At 40.6% G+C, this 22306-nt stretch overlaps 1 protein-coding gene across 2 annotated transcripts in view; it reads left to right on the top strand.

Moving 5' to 3' along the window:
* RNF130 (ring finger protein 130) overlaps positions 1 to 22306 on the top strand; it is a 61766-nt gene that overhangs the window by 14456 nt on the left and 25004 nt on the right. For both annotated transcript variants that reach the window (XM_063120849.1, XM_063120848.1), the window contains exons 3-5: positions 2940 to 3190; positions 7875 to 7946; positions 15481 to 15563. In XM_063120849.1, the coding sequence (XP_062976919.1) occupies positions 2940 to 3190; positions 7875 to 7946; positions 15481 to 15563 (406 nt within the window). The remainder of the gene's footprint in view (positions 1 to 2939; positions 3191 to 7874; positions 7947 to 15480; positions 15564 to 22306) is intronic.

Genomic DNA, 22306 nt, shown 5'->3' with positions numbered 1-22306 from the left:
GAACAGTCAAGGCTACACTGCAGAAAAGCTATTTTGACAGCCTTGCATAGTTGATAGGTGGGGAAACAGGGTGTAGTTCGCCTTCCCCCCCACCAGCAAGAATATCCCCAGGGATCAGTATGCTGCCCTGAACCTTGGGTGTGCCCTGCTAGAAATCCCCACTTGCCTGAGTTCCCAGCAACTGCTTTTAAGGGTGCCTGCCCCATTTTTCTCTTCAGATTGCTGTAACTGCTTCTATTTTGTCAAAGTTAGTCCCTTTGAGGTAAAAAAAAGGGGGGGATGATGTGCTCTTTTATATGAAAACAGGGTGGTGTGGACTCGGGGAGAAGTGCACTAGAAGGAGGGAATCCCCAAAGATCTGTGTGGCACTTTAAATCCTTGGGGTTGCTTGGATAAATGGGTGATCTTGAGCACTTTTCAGATGGGGAAAGTGCTGAAGGTCACCCTGTTAGCTGAGTGCCTCCCCACATTTAAAGTCTTCCCTTGACCATTGGGAGTGCCTCACTTCTAATCCGCGCCACCCCAAGTTGGCACAATCCCATCTTCTTAGAAAAGTGCATTCTATCCCTTTTTCGCTTGTTTCCTATTAGCCGTGCGGAAGTTTGACAGCTGTCAAAGGAGCTGTCAGACTCCAACTCGGATAGTGGAAAGGGGGAAACAATTGGATCTAGTTAGAAAAGACTCTCTTAAGAAACCTAATTATAAGTCCCGTAGAGGCACTGTCAGTGATGTACTGACAAAGCATTATCAGATGAATACCTCCTGTCCAATAAAGAGTTGAATACAAACAATGCTTATATAAAACAGTCTAACACCGATTCTGTAACTTACAAAAAAAGGGGTTGTTAAATCCAAATCTTGATTTGACCTCCTTTATTTGAATATCTTGAGACTGCAGAGACGGATTAAGCCCCACTGTTTTCCCACTTTAAATCATCCCCTCCCCAAAAAACCTACCCTCCAGTGGGGTAAATAGCTTCAAGGGGAGGGATCAAGATTAGGAAAACATTGCAGCCAGGAAAGCATTTACTGCCCCTTTCCTAGTGCCATGAGTCTGATTCAATTCTGAGTGCCGCAATAGCTGTTTTTAAGGGGGGAAATATACTCAATCAAAATCTTCCACAGTGTGTCTACTTTGGCTCTTGCTATACTTGTATTCTGGGGTCTAATTATGTTACAGCAACTATAACAAAAGGATTTTTTCCCCATGAAATTGTAGGTTTCATATGTATTTAAAGTATGTATCACTTCAAATGAGTTAAACTACGGGTTTTTGTTACCTCTAAAAAAATGTATCTAAGAATATAAGAATTATCTTTGCTAATCACACTAAAGATACAACGTTATGTCTCCAGCACTGATCAACCAGAAGTTCCTGTCCCTCATAAGTGGGGTGTGACAGAGACTTTGTTTGTATATCACGATTACCCATGGGTTGCTTAAATGATGGGTAGTCATGAACGAGTGAGAGTAAGAAGGTGTGCTGGCTGGGTTGTTTATCATGTCATTTGAACACAGAAGACTGGGTTGTTGGGGATGAACAAACCAAAGTCTGGACCTTGTTCATCGTCCAGCAACCCAGAGTTCTGGGTTTGGATGTCATGATTATTGCAACAGGGGTTCATGCACAGGAACTGACATGCATGCTCGCTCCCACAGCATTTTCAACAATCCATAGTTCGTTAGGTTTTTGAAGACATGCGAACTGGGTCAGAGCCACCCCAATTTGTCCTAAGCATCTGGTAGCCAGATGTCTCCGAGCATGGACATTCCATTTTTGCAATCATGAGCTTCTGATTTGACCTTTTTAAAAGCTCTCTACACTAGTGAGAACTCCCATTTCTTGTGATAATGAAGCTAATTATGAGTTGCATGAAAAACCACTACTTTTGTCTGACCTTAATCTACTGCCAGTTGTTGAGGGACTTTGACTTAGGGTTGTTATTGATATGTCTGAACCTGGAAATTCTGGGCTGTTTTGGGGATAAACAATCCAGAGTTACCTCAACAAGGAAAGTAGAAGCAGGCAGCAGGCAGCTCTCTCCTATGTATTCACAAACCACCCATGGCTTGTAAATCATGGGTTCTTTGATTGTGCGAACTGGGTCATTATAACAAATACCCACAGTTTTAAGCAAGAAGCCCAACTTCATAGGTCCTTCACAATAGGGCAGCAGCTCCATCCATTATCATATTAGTGTCCTTTTTCTGTACCTTCTCCATGTTTTATGGTATTCACCATGAGATTAGAAGACCCAATCTGGGTACAATATTTGAAATTGGGATGCACAGTAGATGTGTATACAGCCTGTTCTTAATTAATTTTCCCAACAGTTCCTACCACTAAATTCACTGCTGCATCACACTAGGGCAGAGGTTCCTAATGCAGCACCTGTGGGTGCCATGGCACCCACAGGCAACTGCAATGATACCTGTGAAGGATTCCCCAATGTGGTGCCTATGGGCACTCCAAAAAAAATTCAATTCCAGAAGATCTAGGAACATGATTACCTTCCCATATTCTCTTAAGTCATGCTGTAAGATAGATCATCCCTAGCTAAATAAATCTAGGGTTTTTTCAAGTTTTATGAGCTTCCTCTAATCTCAGATGCTATATGTAGGAGGAATGAGGGCCCTGTTTTATTACTACTTTGTCACGTGGTAGATATCACAATGAATAGTTAGCATGTCTTCATGGTGAAGAGATGCCTGCAATAAACTAATAAATTACTTACAAAATTCTGTTTCTTAATTTCATAACATTTTAGGCTACTAATTAATTTATATATTAAAAACACACTCTGACAATTAGAGATGAGCTTTTTTTGTTACTTAACAGTCAGTTTAGATGTTCATCTGGAAGAATTGCTTTGTAAACATACATGTCATTTCAGATATCAATAAATTGTTTCCCTCCCCCTTACTTATTCTTTTTGTAGGAACTGGAGACATTGTCACTGTCATGATCACAGAATTGAAGGTTAAGGAGATCCTGAATTACTTAGAAAAAAATATGTCTGTCCTGATTGCAATAGCAGTTGGAACCCGCTATCAAAACAAAAACTTTAGCCGTAGCTCTCTCGTCTTCGTATCGATATCATTTATAGTTTTGATGATAATTTCTTCAGCCTGGCTAATATTTTATTTCATCCAGAAGATCAGATATACAAGTGCACGTGATCGAAATCAGGTAATTGTCCTTTGGTTCCCTACATTTACTGTGTCTTATTTTATTGTATTTCTAGATTTTTATTTTTGTAGTTGATTTTAACTGTTGCAAGCCACGCTGAGTGCTCTTCCTATAGTGGAAGGATGGGATATATATCTTCTTAATCATAGATTATCTGAAGTTTAAATAGTTTAGGCAATTGTAAAGTTCTGGACTTTAGAAGAACTTTGTCATAAGCAATCCAATAATATCAAAAAGGTAGTATAATTTGGATTTGACCAAATATTTACCCATTTTGATTTTTAAGATAAAAGGAATGCTTCTGGGGCAACAGCAGAAGGTGTTTCCTTTAAAAAATCCTCAGACATGTGCGAATGTTCATCTTGACTTGAACTGTTTCCCTGTTCCGCTACTCAGCTACTCAGTTCAGATCATTTCAGTTTCATAAATTCATGAAATAGTGGTTTAACTTAATATTTTCCCCAAAATTCTCCCCCCCCCCCGGAAAAAAATTGTGATTCCTCTGCCCCCACTTCAGAATATGTGGAAACTTTAATACATGAAATTAGTCCACCCCTTTTTTTAACTGGCAGAATTTGCATGGGTGGTGTGTGTGTTTTATCTGCGTCATATGTTATGATCTATGCATTTTCTGGAACTATTTCCACAGCACATGTTGGAACTGACATTAGGGCCTTGTGTGGAATGCTCCTATGTCTTGTAGGCAGTGCTAGGTCCAGGTTTTTGACAGACCCTAGGCAAGACACCTTCAATAGGACTCCTTCCTCAGTGAGTTTACCTTTCTACCACCAACGTCAACAGCGGATATTGCTCCTTACGTTTTTCATCGTTGCTACCAATTGCTTGCTTGGCAAGCAGGAACCAAATAGGCAGCAGCATCTACTGTTTGTCTTAACACCACTATTGTCTAGACCAGAGTGAGACGCAGGTGAACAAGCAAGTTGCAGTGGTAAAAAGGAGCAGCAAGTCCAGGAGGCTCACGTCAGTAGCCCCCCAACTGGAGTGTGGGCCCTTTGCAGGTGCCCAACCATTCTTACCCTTGACACCATACCTGCTTGTAGATTTTAGGAAACTTATTGAAATGTCAGCAATCCACTGTTGCTTATTTAGATGGGAATCTATGCTCAAGTTCAACTACCTTTGTTTACTGACTCTCAACTGTGCCTACACTAAAAATAATAAACTTTTTGAGTTGGAACTATCAGCTATACACGCAGCTTTGTTAATTTAGTTTTGTCCTCATTCTGTGTGAAACGTTCAGATCAGAAGGTATTAAAGAGATGCTTTCTGAAAAACTTCTTCTGAATACTATATGATACAATAATATATATCTAATCAATTCCCAAGATCTTCCAAGAAGGCCTTTACTGGTTGTTTTGCAACCAGCAGTGTCACCAGGTAATAACGCACAAATGGGCCTACTCGGTAGGGATGCCCACCATCTGGGACACCCTCCCACATGTTGTTCAAGAGGGAGAAATGTGTGGAGAGCTCTAAACGCTTTAAATGTTTGAATTGTTTTTATGCTGTTTTTACATTTATTTTATACTGTATTTTACATTCATTGGGAGCTGTTTAGAGATTTTAGGATATTAAGTGGTATATAAGGAGTATAAATGTAGAAATTTTGAGTAGATTTTGCTGCTCTGACAGTTTCAGCAGGAGGGGAGGCATTATCCTATTTACAGTTTTACTATCTCTGGACTTTTGTCTTTAGGTTTGGAGCCAGTTGTTAAGGCATTCTGTTCTACTTTATGACTTACGTACTCATGGTGTTCCATTACTTGTATATTTCAAACTTTTTATAATTATACTTTCAACTTCTTAGAATTTCTGTCTTCTTAGAACTATCTTTAGTTTTGTAGCATTTGAAAAACATAATGAGTAAGCAACTAATTTAACTAGATAGCAATCCCATATATTAGGTATTTCTGCATTTCAGAAATCCATAACAGAATAGTTACTCTGTGAGGAAAAGACTTAGGTCCGTTTTTCTTCTTTCAAAATTTTACAAAGGTCAGGAGAAACGCAATAAAAATTTTATGTGGTTTAAAAAGCTCATCTTATTAAAATTTAATGAAGAGGTAGCAACAGCTAGAGCGCAACTGGAAAAGCTTAGCTATTATAAAGGGGGGGGACATTACTGATAGGATAACTGTTCATTTTGTGTGTTGGTTACTTCACACAATTTGGAACCAGCTGCTGCTGCTTTTTTAAGTAGGAACTACCATGACAGCACCTTTGATATGTTATCCATCCATTGTGCATTATGCAAGTCACACACATTTTGGAATCAAAGGAGGAATGTAGAACTAGAGACCAGAACTTAGTCTGTATCCACAACTGATACAGGGGAAAATAGGTCCTTTATTGTTTCCTTGAGTTGCCAGCATTATTTAACTTGTTGGTCATTATAGAACTAAAGATGCAGTTAATACAGCCAACTGTATTAATATAGTGTTCTAAGGATGGGGAAATGAGGAACATGATGACAATTAATACTAAGCAATAGGGGTTTGCACATAAAAAATTGCTTTGTATAGGAGGTAGATTCTCCTTAGACAGCATCGGTTACTGCCCTCTCAATCTCAGATTCAGAAAACTTGAGACTTTGGATGACTCCCTATTGATTATAATATGGAAATCAACTAATTGCTATAACCTTTTAATTTGTCAGCAGAATTTGATGACATTTGCAGGCCTGCCACATTTGAGACAAAGAGATGTGGAGCTTTCGTGCTAGTTTCTATGTGTGTGTATCAGGGGGAGAACTGATCTTGTCAGTTCTGCTTCTTCTCCTAGAAACTGTCTTGGGGCGGGGAGGGGGAGACATGAGTTTTGGCACACACTGGTTTCATCTGTAAAGGAGTGGATAATACCTCCTTAGCATTTGAAAATATACACTGTTGTAGTGTTTGTGCATCCTTGACATGGTGTATATGTGTGTAAGAGTCACACACAACAAAGAACACAGTCACAGATTATAGTAATACTCGGACAGATAGACCAAAATAACTGAACTTAAAATAAAATGCTACTATAACTAGGGCAGAATGGATAGGCAAGTAGGAGTTGAAGGGAAGTGACTTGCCTAGTAACAACTAACATTCAAGATGGAACAGACACAGGCAGCAAGTTTAAATGATTTTAAAAATAGGATAAAAGGGATTGAATTTTTTATGGTAGGAGTTTAGAAAAGAAGTGGTCTAGACTGGAATAAGGAAAGATTTAGATAATTTAAGCCATAAAAACACCAATCAGCACTCAGTTTTCTTGCTTCCCTGATGTGTCATTGAAGCCTCATTTATCCACAATGCATTACAGCCATTTTTGTTTTTAGAATGAAGGTTTGAATGATAGCATCTAGGAATTTAGAACTTCGACCAGATGAACTGAAGTAATGGATTATGCACTTACCCACGCCCGCCTGCTAAATACATGGTTGATATAGGGAGCTGCCTTGTACCAGGTCAAATTATTTGTCCATCTAGCCTAGTATTGTATACTTAGTCTGCCAGTGGCCCTGCTGGGCCTTGGCAAAGCTCTTTCCCATCACCTACTATCCGATCCCTCTGCCTGGAGTTGGCAAGGATTGAAGCTTTGCCAGTGGGCTATGGCCCTTCCCTCTGCATCCCATAGTTGTTATGGAGAACAGCTTACAGAAAATATTTTGGACTCTTGCCTTGTTTCTGGATAGTGCATGAAGTGAGCAATTTCTGAGGATCAGAAGGGCGCATTGCCCCACCCCCACCTCAGGTGGTGATTTTGCAAGCAGAATTGTGCTCCTGAGAAGCTTCAGGGAATGTGATTCTCCTTGTGAACAAAACACCATGCACCTTGTTTGCTTGTAAAATAAGCAATTTTCTAAGGAAATGACTGTATTGTTTTTGCGGCCTGTGTGTATGTGTATCTGCTTTTTCCTTTGATTTTGTTCACAGAGGTGGAGACTATCATTTCTTGTTTAGAGCCCTGAAATGTTTATATGCTTTACAGTTTACACAGTTAAAACTCTGCATAAAGCACAGAAATACATCTAGCATAGATTAATTTATTTTACAGAACTCTTGTCAAATTACAGATTAGGAAACTGTTAATGTAACCACCCCTTTCAGAGACTTCTGTCTTCAGCAGTTTTCAGAAAACCTAAAAACAAACAAGACAGATCCCAGGAAACGTCTTTGTAAAGGTAGAACCTTACAAATAACTGAGAACATAATCACAGTAGCTTAAAACAAAACAAAAAAGTTAGCTCTACTTCCTTTATCTCCGCTGCATAAATCTAATCCTCCTCTTGCTGGTTACTGAAGCAAGGAAATATGACCTTGCTCTGTTCAAAGTGACCTGTCATAGAAATCTATTGCATCAGCTGGCAACTGGCCATTCTCAATTACCTTGGAAGATATGATAAAGCTGGAATCTGTAGTTAAAACATAGATTCCTGTTTCTTATCAAAATGGATTCTCAAAAAATATGGATTTGATGTTTATGTCCAAAAAGACTTTCGTTTTGAAAATATCCTCAGTTGCTCACAGGCTATTCACAGCTCCCCTAGAGTGTTTATCAAGTATAGTGAATAAGCAGAAATAATGCACCGTTTAGCGCATAGCCAAAGGAAAAGTAAGAAGGGGGGAATTCAGTTTTTCCAATACCTAATCACTGTGTGTATGTTGTTTTTTTAACATAGCGTCGTCTTGGAGATGCTGCCAAGAAAGCTGTTGGTAAACTGACAACAAGGACTGTGAAGAAAGGTGATAAGGTATTGCCATATACATGAAATGTCAACTCTGTGTGTTACTTGACAAGAAAAATAGTAATTAGCTTCTAGTTATTTCTTGCCCTTTCCAATTTACTTGCCTCACTGCAACCATCTCTCTTGCTTATTGTTCCACAAACATTTCTCTGCTTGTCCATTTTTTGCCATAGCTGTCTCAATAGTACTGTCACAGTCCTTTTAAAGCTGGAACATCTGTTTCCAATGTGAATAGTCCTATGTGCTCTTTATTGCTTAGGAAACAACATCACAGCACTATGAATCCTGTGTACACTCTCTCTTCAGCCCTTGTTAACATTCATGTTTGTTTACTACCTTCCTTTCTTTGCAGTGCCTGTCTGAATTCATTTTAAGTGAGTTTTTTATTATTTGCTTTTGTATAACCAATTGTTTCCTTTTGTTTCTTTAGCATACTGATCACACTTTAAATGATCCAGCACTGCCTCAGTATTCATATTTCTCTGAGGAAAACTATTAAAGCTTGTTTGTCTATGCAAGTCTTTTTTTCCTCTTGCTTGGTTTGTTGCAAGAGTCTTCCACAATAGAGGTATGCTTAAACACACACACATACACACACACACACACACACACACACACAGAGAGAGAGAGAGAGAGCTTTATTAATACCAAGAGGGAAGTTGCTGCCTTCCTTATGAAAAAATTTGAGGTTGTAATGCAGGCAGCAGGAGATGTGCATGCTGCTGACAGGCATATGGGAATAAATCTGCCATTCATCAATGTTACTCATCAAGGTTCCCTGTATGAAATACTGGCTGTCTGTTTCCAGCAGTGAAGTTGCTAATTTTGTCTTTGCAGTGCTTTTTAAAGTCTTACCTGTAAATTTATTACATCTGAAAAGAATACACACACACACACACACTCTCTTGTTTGGCTGAAGAGAAATCCACAGATTTTGATCTAAAATGCAATACTGCAATTGTAAAGAGGACTTGCTACTGAAACTATGATGCAGAGATTAAATGCTCATTGTGTAGCTAGAGTAGTTGGACAGTAACTATTGTTTGGGAATATGTTTATTCAGCAAGTAATACAGTCCTGAGTTAGGAATAGTAACTCATCAGGAGTGACAAACACTGGGCTTTCCAAACCACAATAAAAGCAAATGTTTCAGTTCTTCATGGTCTCTGTACAGTCCCACATATGGCTTCCATGCCTATGCAGAGTAAAGTTTGGAATCTTCTAGATCCAGGCAGGAAAAAGAGTTTTGGCACCTGTCCCCAACCCTCAAGACACCTTCTCGAAGTGATATAGCCCCTACCTTCCTGCTCTTCTCCTTCTTGACTACTGCAACAGTTGCATCCTCAGAACTTTCAGCAAAAGTTCCCATTCTTGTGAAAGGAATTTTGCTTTAGTATTAAACACATGCTACTGTTTAAATTATTTTTCACAATACATTCATTTTTGTGGTCTGTATCATACATAGGAATTCTGCACTTGAGCAGAGACTCATTTGGAATGTTCTAGAAGTAAACAAAGCTTTTGATGGGAAGCCTGCTCCCACCCTCACTACACACGCTCTAGGTCATGACTCCTGCCATTCCTACTTAGTATCTTTTTGACCACTGCAGCAGCAGCAACATAGTTTTGGAGCATTCTCCATTGGCCTCTTCATGTGCTGAGGAGACTAACCTGAGCTTTCTATCTCACTCTATTTTTATAGTTTATTCTCCCTTCTCTTCTTGTGTATCTTCTTTCTGTCATAGTTTGTGTTTTATTTTTTGCTACTGTGTTCTTTGGGCATGTCCATCGCTATCTCAAGGCTTATGGCCTTGAAGGCCTCTTTCCATAATTGCTCCAGTTGTAGGAATAAGCTGCTGCCCAACAATGGACACTTAATGGACCGGTTCACATGATCAAGCAGCCTGCCACAGCTTATTTAAGTGGCATGTGCTGGTGGGTATTTTGAATATTCAGTGCCTGGCTGCAGCTTGTCCTATAATATTGCAGCAGGTTGTACAGCCCCCACTGCCTGGGTTCGCAGAGCACAACAAGCTGTAGCCGGTTATTGAATATTCAAATCCCACCCAGCACACACCGCAGATATTTTGATCATGCGAACTGGGTTAATGACATGGTTCACACATAATGCTAACCTGTGGTTGAATTCTGGGTTGTCATGGTATGCAAAACCAGCTGCGCTAACAAACCACTGCTTGTTAGCCACTAATAACATAGAAAGATAACACACAGTTTGCTGTTGGGTTGTGAACTCCGAATTGTTTAAATCATGAGGGTCCCTGAAGTTATTTTTTGTGAAATCATTATATATTAAAACTTTTTAAAGTATGCTCAGTTATAAAATGTGTAATTATTGTCTGAATAGATTAGAACTACATTAAATGATTGCTACAGCATCAGAAAGACAGGACTCTATAGAGCAAAACCCAAACTGTCAAGAAAACATATTTACTGTCAGGAATGCACAATGGTGACTCGATTCATTTTGGGAAACTGAGCATAAATGTGTATAAGTAAAGTATGCTTTAGAGCAATACTTTTAATAGGTAATGACCGAACGAACTATGCTGGGAATATTACAAAGAGGATTAAAAACACTTCCACCCCCCCATAGCTTCATTATTTCCAGACATTTTACAACTTTAGTCTTTCCATAAAAGTGTTCTTGTTACACTTAGAAATTATTTTGTGGGGAGTAAAAGCTGGATAGCAATATGTAAATACTTTGTCCTAAACTCTAAAGGAAAATATTTCATAATCCAAAGGTGTGCAGTTTTTTGGGGGGAAATCAAAAACAGTATTTGGGGAAAAACTGGTTGGGGAGTGTTCCTGAATTTTACAGGGGCAGTTCGGGCAGGTCTGGGCCTTCACATCTCTAGGTGTGAACCCACAACCTAGAGTTGTTAATAAGTTGCTTCATCAGACTGCAGAGGTGGTGGGCAATTCTGGTAAAAAAAAATCTATCAGCTCTACATGCTAGTACTACAGCACCATAAATGTATTTGTGATACAGGGAGGGAGCAGGCGAAGGAGGAGGGAAAACAAATAACCCTGGGATTAAGGAAACAAAACATGGTTTATTTGGCAAGCCCTCAACAATCACTCTTTGATACTAAGGTTGTTTGGGATCAAGCTTTGCAAGCAAGCAGTAGTACAGCTAAAGATCAGCAAGTTTCTGGCCTAACCTCCAAACTGGCAAGAACAGTGTCTTTGTTCGCCTCAGGTATTGACACCCTTGGGATAAGTGGGTCTGTGTTCATTTAGGGATGGGTGAATTTACCTGACCCAGTTGTGCGTTCGTGGCATCCCTAGGCCATTCTGGACATTTTCTCTGTCTTGGTACCAACTGCACCATTGTCTTCAGAACTGGAGCTGCTCCTGGGGCCCACCTCAGGACTGAGTGTGGGCTTCCAAATCAGCCTAACTAATCCATAAGCCTCAGGATGGTTTTCGGCTTTAGCAAAGACAAAAACGCCAGGGCAAAATGCCCTGCCACTTTGGTACCACGTAACAAACACAAGAAAAAGCTGGCTAAAGATGACATGCTATAGAGCCCCTATAGTCATAATCTGTACAAATCTGCTTGATGCTGAAAGTATAGCTGTCCTTAGAAATGAGCTTGCCAGAGTCATTTTTCAGTGCAACCACCCATAGGGTACACTGTACCTTATGGGTGGGTGTCACTGAAGAAGAGGGAAATGATCCCTTAGAAGGGACCCATTCCTCAGGAGACGTGCAAATATCTGGAGACAGCGCACAACCATCAGGGCTAGTGGCCATTGATAGCCTTCGCCTCCAGGAATTTATCCAACCCCCTTTTAAAGCCATCCAAATTGGTGGCCATCACTACATCTTGTGGTAGTGAGTTCCATAATTTAACTATGCACTGTGTGAAGAAGTACTTCCTTTTATTCGTCCTGGATCTCCCACCAATCAGCTTCATGGGATGACCCCAGGTTCTAGTATTTTGAGAGAGGGAGAAAAATGTCTCCCTATCCACCTTCTCCATACCATGCATAATTTTGTACACTTCTATCATGTCTCCCTTAGCCTCCTTTTTCCGAGCTAAACAATCCCAGTTGATGTAACCTTCCCTCATAGGGGAGATACTCCAGCCCCTTAATCATTTTAGTTGCCCTTTTCTGTACTTTTTCCAGCTCTATAATATCCTTTTTTAGGTGTGGTGACCAGAACTGTACACAGTATTTTAAGTGTGGTCGCACCATAGATTTGTATAAGGCCAGTATGATACTGGCCGTTTTATTCTCAATTCCTTTTCTTATAATGCCTAACATGGAGTTTGCCTTCTTTACAGTGGCCGCACACTGGGTGGACATTCTCATTGAGCTGTCCACATAATCCCAAGATCTCTTTCTTGTTTGGTCACCGCCAGCTCAGATCTCATTACGTTATACTTGAAGTTGGGTTTTTGGGGGGTTTTTTTGCCCCAACGTACATCACCTTACACTTGCTTACATTGGACCGCATCTGCCATTTGGATGCCCACTCTCCCAGCTCGGAGAGATCCCTTTGGGACTCTTCACAATCCCTTTGTGTTTTAACAACCTTAAATAATTTGGTGTTGTCAGCAAACTTGGCCACTTCACTGCTCACTCCTAATTCCAGATCATTTATGAACAAGTTGAACAGAATTTTTCCCAATACCGATCCCTGTGGGACCACACTATTTACTTCCCTCCATCGGGAGAATTGACCATTTATTCCTACTCTCTGCTTTCTGTTCTTTAACCAGTTACTGATCCATAAGAGGACCTCTCCTCTTATTCCATGCCTACTAAATTTATTCAGGAGTCTTTGGTGGGGGGCTTTATCAAAAGCCTTTTGGAGGTCCAAGTAAACAATATCCACCAGATCACCCCTGTCGACATGTTTGTTGACACTCTCAAAGAATTCTAGTAGATTAGTGAGATAGGACTTGCCTTTGCAGAAGCCATGTTGATTCTTCATCAAGACCTGCCCTTCTATATGCTTAGTAATTTTGTCTTTAATAATGCTTTCAACCAATTTACCCAAAACAGATGTCAAGCTAACCGGCCTGTAATTTCCTAGATTCCCCTTATGACTGTTATTCTCAGTTCCTTTCCTGTGCTTGGTGCTGTTCATTATCTTGTTGATTGGAATGTGGATCTTTTCACTACACTAGGCATGACCAACTTTGGTACCGCAAATTATCAAAGTCATGAGTGAAACTGGATGTTATGGTATTATTGCCATAGTAAATCTCCCTTACTGTATTTAAGGCTACATTTACTATTTTTAGTTCTCCGGATACTGATGCTTCAGTCTACCAAGCTACGCGAGATGTTTCCACACTAAACTCAGAGGCATATTTTGTGAACTGCCCAGACAGCTTCGGCTGTTGGTCGGTATAAAAATATAATAAATTAATCACCTCAGTTCAGTGGTACTAATACTGAACTCGCTGGTATTGGCAGTGGTAACAGCAATGCCAAGCAAATCAGCAGCACGAAGTGCAGTAAAGGTATCCATCTTTGCTTTGGTTCTGACCACCTTGGATAAACATGTGGCTCAGATGTGTAGACATGGGTTGCAGTATGTGTTACCTTTTACCATGGTGTTAATAGGTCCTTCAGCTTCCTCTGGAGCCACTTTCTATACTTTCTGTCTCAGACATACGCTTCTCTTTATCAAAGGAATTAGACAAACCAGCACTGGTTAGTGGGTTGTTCCCCAAACCCAAAGAAATACCAGTCCTACTCAGCTTTGGTGTCTGTGCCTTCTGTGTCCTCCCTTGATTCCAGTGTGGGTGACCAAACCCAACTTTTCTCACCAATCAGGAATTTGGATTTGTTTATCCTAGTGGCAATACCAATGTTATCCGTTCTCTTACAAGTGAATAGAATTGTGGCAGGAACCATCTTCTGTGCCCCCATTCTGTCCAGTGCACGTGGGCCTCCTTTTTATGTAATTGCCTCCTTTTTATATAAACAAGCAGAGAGGTACTTCCGGTATCTATGGAACATCTATTTAATTGGGTGCCCAACACTTTCAGGCTCTGCTATGAGATTAGCACCTATTTCATCAACTGGGGAGGGACGGTCACTGCATGAACAATAGCTTCATTGATGGAGTTTCTCCAAGGGGTGCTGGAGCTGTGCTGTACTGCCATGTCTCAGCACTCTACTTTTGTTTGTCATTACAAACTGAATTTGCAAGCTAGATCTAATGCTAGTTTCAGTCAGTCAGTACTCTCTTCTTCATTGGTTGAGGGATTTGCTTCTGGATAGTTAGTTTGCTAGTCACCCATTTATATGATGCTGTTAGACCACAAAAAAGAAAGTATGGTTGCTCAACTGTAGCTATTGTTCTTCAAGTGGTCATCTCTGCATTCACACAGCCCACCCTCTATCCCTATTGCAGTTGCCTTAGTCTGCTATTTTCCTTCCCTGCTTTCTGCTTGTTTGCTGCAGTGGTTCATAGGAACTGAGTGGGAATAGCAGGACCGATCCCCTTGAGTATGTACAGTGAAGAAAGGGTGGGCTTCCCATCAAAATTTTTGCTCAGCTCTAGAACGTTCCTAATGAGGCTCTGTCCAGGTGCAGAATCCATATTTCTGAATGCACAGGTGACCACTTGAAGAACCGCAGTTATAGGTAAGGAAATTCTTTCAGTGATGTACAACATTTAATGTCAAACAAAATAAAGAATATAGGAATAACAATAATATCTAAATCCAGCATAAAAGGAGAAAACAAATATTAGCATCAGTTAATTGGATAAATGAACTAAACACAAGATTATTAGAAGAACCTGCCTCATGTTGGGAAGCAACATCTCCAAGGCCCTCCTGTGTGAGAGTAGAAGAAAAAGAAGAAACAAAAGCCCAAAGGCAAAAGAAGTGACCAATGGGGGAGGTGATATTGCATGTTTTAAGAGGATGCCAGACAAGCCTCTCTTGGGAGAATATCCCATAAATGGCACTAACTCTGTTGTGTCCAAAGTTCCTTTAGGTATGTTCCTTTATGATTCTATTTGAGGTGGATTCCTGCATTGAGCAGGGGGTTGGACTCGATGGCCTTATAGGCCCCTTCCAACTCTACTATTCTATGATTCTCTGTGAGTACATATGAAGCTGCAAAATCAAACCTAATTGTACATCTAGCCAAGTATTTCTACACTTCATGGGAGCAGCTCTCCAGTGCCTCACTTGATTCCTTAACTGTAGTTGCCAGGGATTGAATATAGGATTTTCTGTGTGCAAAGCAAGAACTCTGCTGTTGAGCTATGGCCTTCTTGCCCCATATGAAAGGACAACAGAAATATTACTGTCCCATATGTGCATTTTCTTGTTCTAAATGCTGACTTCTACTCTGAGGTAAATGTTATAATCTGAGTTTTGAAGATTGCATGTAAAAAATAATACTCTCCTGCCCCCCCCCACATACTTTGTAAAGCATGTTTTAGTCTTTCAGCTTATACTACTACTTGCTACTATTGTTTCTTGTAGATATCGGTTCACTGCTAGTTCTTACTTGAAATTTCACTCTGTTCATTTTAGGAAACAGATCCAGACTTTGATCATTGTGCTGTCTGTATTGAAAGTTACAAGCAGAATGATGTTGTCCGCATTTTGCCATGCAAGTAAGCCAACTGTTTCTCTTCCTTTTTTGGAGAACGCTTTATTCTTTAAAATAAATGTGTTAGATTTCAAAATCCTTTTTTGTCACTCTTCACTTAGCATGTTAGAACTTGGGTACTAAGATTTTTTTGTGTAATTTTGTGTGTGTACAATTTCCACCAAAGTCAGGTTGAGAGTATCTTGTGAAAAACAAATGGCTTGTGAATGAGGAGAGTAAAGTTGGCAGGAAATGAGACAATCTCTAAAGGCAAGTAATGCCTAACTTGATTACTTCTAGGAATATAAGAGATGAATGCAAAATTCAGTTGAATAGATGCAGTTGGTCATCTTAATGATAACTCCTGGGTACATGCGTTGGGGGCTGGGTGAAACGACGCCGAAGGCTGCATGGGGGCTGTGGGTTACCCACCTCTGAATTCAAAAACTTCTTAAACTAGTAAAAGCTGTACCAAAAATAACAGATCCTGTCTTCAGGCTAATACTTTTTGTAATGTTTTGATCTCGCCACATTGCAACTATTTCTTGTGAATGAGCTTCGCAATTTGGTATGATGGAGGCATCCTACAATGGGTCAAGTCTCCCTACCACCCAAGAAAGGTAGGAATCACAGAAGGCAGATCTTTGCGAAAGTAGTATGGATCTTGGGCTCCTCCCCCATTTGTCCCTGCCTCTCACTCAGGGCAGAGCTAGCTCTTTATCTCGCTACTGCTCTAAGCTGTTGATTCATTGTTCCTTACAGCCTCTTTGTGCTTCTCTACTTACCTTTTCTCCTTGCTGTTTAAAAAACAAAACCCCTCATCTTTCAAATCCCCTACCGAGTGTCTGGCCTTCTCTCTCTTCTCTACTTGGCTTACTCTTTCCATGACACCAGCAGGGAAGACCCTGCAAAACACAAGGCAGGAGGGATTCAACATATCTGTGTCATGATAGGCCTCACAGAACTTGTGCAAAGCCAAATCATTGGCAACGCTACCACTGAGTCTGTCTCCCTACTTGGTGAGGGGACACAGCAAGCCCACATATGCTGGCCCTAGCTGCCATTAGAGCTCTGCCCTGTCTGTACAGGCTGCCCTTAGTCACCTTGAGCACCATATGCAAGGCAAAAAAACAGCAGTAACTTTCCCTCCTCCCCAGAGCCTTTAGCCAAATATCAACCTGCTAGCCACTCTGGTCATGTTAGCCCTGGCTCAGTGATGCTTTCATGCAGAGTCATGTAAGGATTCAAGAGTGTAACATGTGGTGGGGGAGGGAAGGAGTGATTCCTTTACACCAGAAAGAGATATCATTTACGTTTGGCTCATTATGGCTGTTAATCTGGCACTAAAAGGTTAAATAATTGCTAACTGCAGGTGGATAATTTGATCTGGAATGGTCTGAGTAAGGGGTTTAGGGGACCTACAAGAAGACCCCCTAATAGACCCCAGACTCCTATTTAAGAAAACCCCATACTAACATTCCAAACCCCCTGACCTATGTGCAAGAAGCCCCTGAAATTGTGATTCTATGCTAATTAATGTTATGGCATTATGATACCTCGAACTAAGATTTAAAGGACTGGCTTTGAAAGAAGAAGAAAAATGCAGCCTTTTGCAAACAGCTTCTGCAGAACAATAGCAAGGTCACCGTGAACTGTGCTGGCAGGGATGCTGAAATGAGCAGTGGAATGGGGGAGCTGACACATGGTCAGATACCAACTACGCGGAAAAAACCCTGCTGAAGCAGATCATGTGGTGCACCTGCCTGATAAGAGATGCATGTCCTTACATGCCTATTGGTTTGGGAAATCATTACAACAGGCATGAACAATGATTCGGAAGAGGCGTTAAGGCATATGTGACCGAAGATGGCTGTAAGTTCAAGGAAAATGTACCAGGGAGGAACATGCCAATCAATGCCTAGGTGGTAGACATTTAGCAACATTTTAGGAAGTTTCAGATTAACTCATTATCAATAATGCCAGAGATGTTCTCAAAACACATGGGTGTAAAATGTGTGATTGTTGGGGAATAAATTGACATCTTCTAATTGTTGAACAGGTGGTTTAACTGCCCGTGTACCCCATTTTTTATTGAAAGGTGATTGTCTCATTACTCATTGGAGCCCTGCCCTCCAGCCAGAACAAGTGTATAAAACTACAGGTAGTGAGGGCTCTTATTACTTCTTTTTCACTTTGCTTTCTTGCAGCTTTGCCTCTGATCTTGGTGGACCACCAGACCCAAACATTTAGTTAACTATGGACCTCTTTAAATTCTTAGCTTTTAGAACTTGTAAATAATTGTAACCCTCTGCTTTCTGAAATTAAGAGGTTTCCCCCCCCTAAACTTGAGACTTTGCCTTATTTTATAAAAATGGGACTTGGAATCATTTCCAAACTAGGAGCTATCTTAGAACAAAACTTGATTAACACTTTTAATCCAAATTTGATTAATCCCTTAAGAGAACAATCCTATTTCCCTTAGACAGTGTCTTGGGATGGGTGGGCATAGGATAGTTTGTATTCCTGGATCCAAGGTGAGAGAGAACCCTCTGACCTTTGACCCAGGAGTTCACGCTCCTCACAGCTGGCGCAGACAGAACAGCGCCGGCTGCCTCTCCGAGTTCGCAAAGGTGCCTTTGGAAAGGACAAAAAGGGGACAGTTCTGTGGGTGGGAAGGGGAGGGGCCTGGGGAAGTGAGGATACAAACTATCCTCAGCTTCCTTCACTCCCCCTCTTCAGAGCCCAAGCTAGACAGGCAAAAATACCCATCTAGCAAAAATTGCCTCTGTGGTTCTCCCTCTCTGCATAGGATGCCTGTCAGCTTCCAAGTTTGGAAGCTGGCAGGCATCTGAATAGGATTGTGCCCTGAGTCCGAGAAACATTTTTATTTAGCCCACATAATTTTAACCCTTAGAGTTTGTTTTTCTTGCTTTAACTTCTCCATTTTACTACATAGGTGTTGAATTTAATTCTTCACGTGCCTTAAGGAACTTAGTAATACTTAGTTTATTACATTCAAGTAGTTTGCAGGAGGAAATCACAATTTTTAGCATGTTCTAGATTAGCTTTAAAATGCAAGTAGAGTGCAGGAGATTGCTGAGGGGGAGTCATATTATCCAAACAATAATGCTAGTAGCTCAATTTGTTATCTTGCTTGCTACATTTGTAGTGCCAGCTTTGTCAACGCCAATCCTGTTAAAGTTTACATTTATGTTACATTCTCTTTCACCGCTAATAATGTAATCATAAAAAGTTTTAAAATTATTCTCATATAACCACCACAGTAATTTTTGTAATTTTTTAAAAAATAAGTGCTTGTTTGGATGATCGCGACAGGAAAAGAATCCATCATAACTGCTTTCCCCACTATTGCATGTGCCATGTGCATGATCACTCTTTGCAAAATTCCACATGCTGCAGTGGGTTGGTGTGTCGTCTGAACCCACTACATGGTGGGGTAGCCTCATACCCACCCTACAACCTCTAATACATGCTGTGGGTTCTTCCACCTATTCGATCATCTAAACCCAGTCTAAAGCATTTAATGTGTTTCAATCTATTTTTGCACCTGTGGTGATATTTGCCTGTTTGGACTTTGTATGGCCTGGTGGCTTGCAAAACCATGGCTGCCTGCAAAGGCTTCTGGGTTAATGGCTGCTTCTGCCTTTAAGCTAGCAAACTGTTATTTCAGCTTGTACATTCCTTTGTGTTATGGGAAAGATGAGTGAAAGCACACAGTTATCTCATGAGAACAGCAAGAAGTTTATCTGTGTAGGTTGTAAATCTCTAACCCTTTGACATTCCAGCCCCTTTATCCAATTAGTAAGTGTACCTGGGTGAAGAGAAGAGCCTTGTGTGTGCAAACAAAATGCAATGTAATGACAACAATGTAGACTAATGCCATAGTCTTGTATTATGAGAAGTGTTGTTTTGTTATGAATCCACATGTATGATTGATCACTCTCTGAAGTTGGCAGCAATGCCAGTCCAGTTATACTATAACTAAGCTTGTGCCCAGGGGGTGGGGGGGTCTAGATTTCACCGAAGGGTCTTCTGTGCAGGAAGCTTTCGCAGCCTAGTCCACCTTTATGTAGAATATGCTTGTAATGTGCTGAAATATTCTAGTAAAGACTGTCTCCTTGTGAGTAAACTTCTGAGTCTGGCTGACTTTCTTGTCTCCTTGGTAACCCTGAAAGAACCTGGAAGCTCACGGCCGCAGCTTGGCAGGGAAACAGACTTCGCTTGGTTACCCACCAGGATGTCTCAAACCCAGTTAGTATAGGTTTTGAAGCTAAATTTCCAAATTAACAACAGCAATTTCAAGCTCTATGCAGGCATTGCATCCCCTGGCCTTGTCCCTCTTTAATCTGGAGGACAGGCATGGAACCAAAATTAAAATAACAGTTGTCTCAGTTCAGTGATCAAATTTTGGAGCAGAAAAGATAAGCAATCTCGTAAAAGATACAGAAGACAGACTTCTTCTGAGTCACCCCCTCTGACTTAATAAAAATAAAGGATGAAGCCAGCTCCTAAAAACGCTCAGACCAATCATCTGAAGAGTCTTCAGAGGAGTCTTCAGGCCCCTGCTGATCAACAATGGTCAGACACATTTTCTAAACCGAGACCACGCAGAGCACAGAATAGTGGTGGTGATACTACTTCCTGGATCTCTTTCCATAGACAAAGACATCTGAAACAAGTAAAGGGAAGAGAATGATCTAACTGTGATCCCATATTAGTCTCTTTAAACATGAAGATGTTCTACCTCTTCTCTCTAAAGCATTAGCATCCCTCAGATTCCAGCCAACTACACCAGAAGAGACTCAACCACTCTCAAAGGGAGATTTGTAATTTTGGAACTGAAGTCTACCAGCAGGATGAATTACCCTTTCCATCTTTAGACAGACTTGCTAAAATGGATTGGGCATCCACACTCCAAGGCAAATAAACCATCAATATTTCTCATAAATTCTACTCCCTGCCCCATCAGGCCATGGGCAATCTAAATGTGCTTTTAGTGGGTGCCTCTGTAACCACCCTCTCATTGCACATAAGTATGGTGACACCCCCCAAGAAGACCCTGGCGAGAGATGTTCTGACATGGCTCTCAGAAAAGCATGTGATGCGGGAGCTCTGGGCACCAGAACAGCCTCTACCACCTCAGTTTTTGGTCAAATCTCCCTCCTCTGGGTGGAGGACCTTTTAGACAACCCTCTACAGGGGCCTAATGAAACTACCTAAAACATATTCCTTTGTAGCCAATACCACAAAGGATGCCTTCTTGTTTGCAGCGCGATCCATAGGAGCCTATTAGGAGGTGTCTCTTGCAAAAGAAATTGGAACATTGATGCACCCTCTAGGGAGCAGCTTAGCCACAGTTCCCTTTAAAGGAGCCTGCCTCTTTGGTGAAGAGGTGCTTAAAGATACTCAAGACAAGAAAAAGGCATTGACTTCCCACAAAAAGAATCAGATGATCCTACCTTTCCTTTCTTCCCAACAGGAGCATTCCAAAGCTCCTTCCATTTCAGGGACTACAAATATCCCAAGTCAAGTTGGTCCGAGTCCAGACTCCAATATATAACCCAGTCATCCTCCTCTAATAGGCCCACAACCTCTCAGCCCAACAATGGGTGGTCCTCAATCACACTGTTCACATCAACTTCCCAGTGGGAGAAAGCTCCAGTGCATCCTCACAATCTCATGAAATTGGCAAGGTATAACAATCTCATTAACAACTTTTAATGGGAGATTGGAGAGGACAGCATCTTCTGAATATGTGTTTTTGCTGATATTTGCGTCACCATTCCATTGTCAACCTCTTCACTGAGAGCTGATCCGTATTCCTGTTTTGATCTCTGATATAAGCAGTACCTGAATATAAATGACAAAGTACATACATAACAATTGTGAATGGTTAACGTGTTTCTAAATAACTAACTTTCTCCACAATAAACATGGAAACCAACTGGTAATGTATCAGACTTCTGTGTTAGTTAAAGGGAAACATGGCCTTTAAAAATGCATGCACCTCTTGCAACTGGTGCACTGGGCATGTATTAACACTTGTTTATCTTCTTACATCAGAGTTCAAAAAGTGAAGGGTGAATTGGCCTGCTTTAACCCACTGGGTCTTGTTTCTGATCTTGGTTCATTGTATGAACTTTCTTTTCCTTGATACTTTCTGATCTTTCTTAACTCTCCAAGACTGGCAATAAGGTGATAACATGCAGTGAAAAGCTGTTGAGATGCAGGAATAAGGTATCTTGGAATCCCAGTCCAGTCCTACATTGTGTGCAGAGATGTCTCTTTTAGCAAGTGTAAAACAAAGCAGATGAAAGAATCCAGGTACTGTAAATTGTAAATTAGAAGAGATCTGGTGAGAACTGTACACAAACATGAGAGAGATTCGGTTTTTGAAAAACATGATATCGTGTTTTTAGAATGCTGTCTAAAACTCATGAATTCCAAAAAGATAGTAAAAAAGGAGTGCAATTCCAAACATGCATACAGTATATGCATGTGTTCAAAGTGTGTTCAGGAATAATAAATTCAATTCTTGTTCTCTTAACAAGATACAGTCATATGAAAAGGAAAGTACACCGTCTTGGAATTGTATGATTTTACATATCAGAACATAATAACAATCATCTGTTTCTTAGCAGGTCTAAAAATTAGGTAAATACAACCTCAGATGAACAACAACATATGACATATTACACTGTGTCATGATTTATTTAACAGAAATCAAGCCAAAATGGAGAAGCCAAG

The sequence above is a fragment of the Elgaria multicarinata genome, chromosome 3, assembly GCF_023053635.1.
Source record: "Elgaria multicarinata webbii isolate HBS135686 ecotype San Diego chromosome 3, rElgMul1.1.pri, whole genome shotgun sequence".
Lineage (NCBI taxonomy): Eukaryota > Metazoa > Chordata > Lepidosauria > Squamata > Anguidae > Elgaria > Elgaria multicarinata.
Note: the sequence above shows the minus strand (reverse complement) of the source record. Positions and strands in the feature narration are given on the sequence as shown.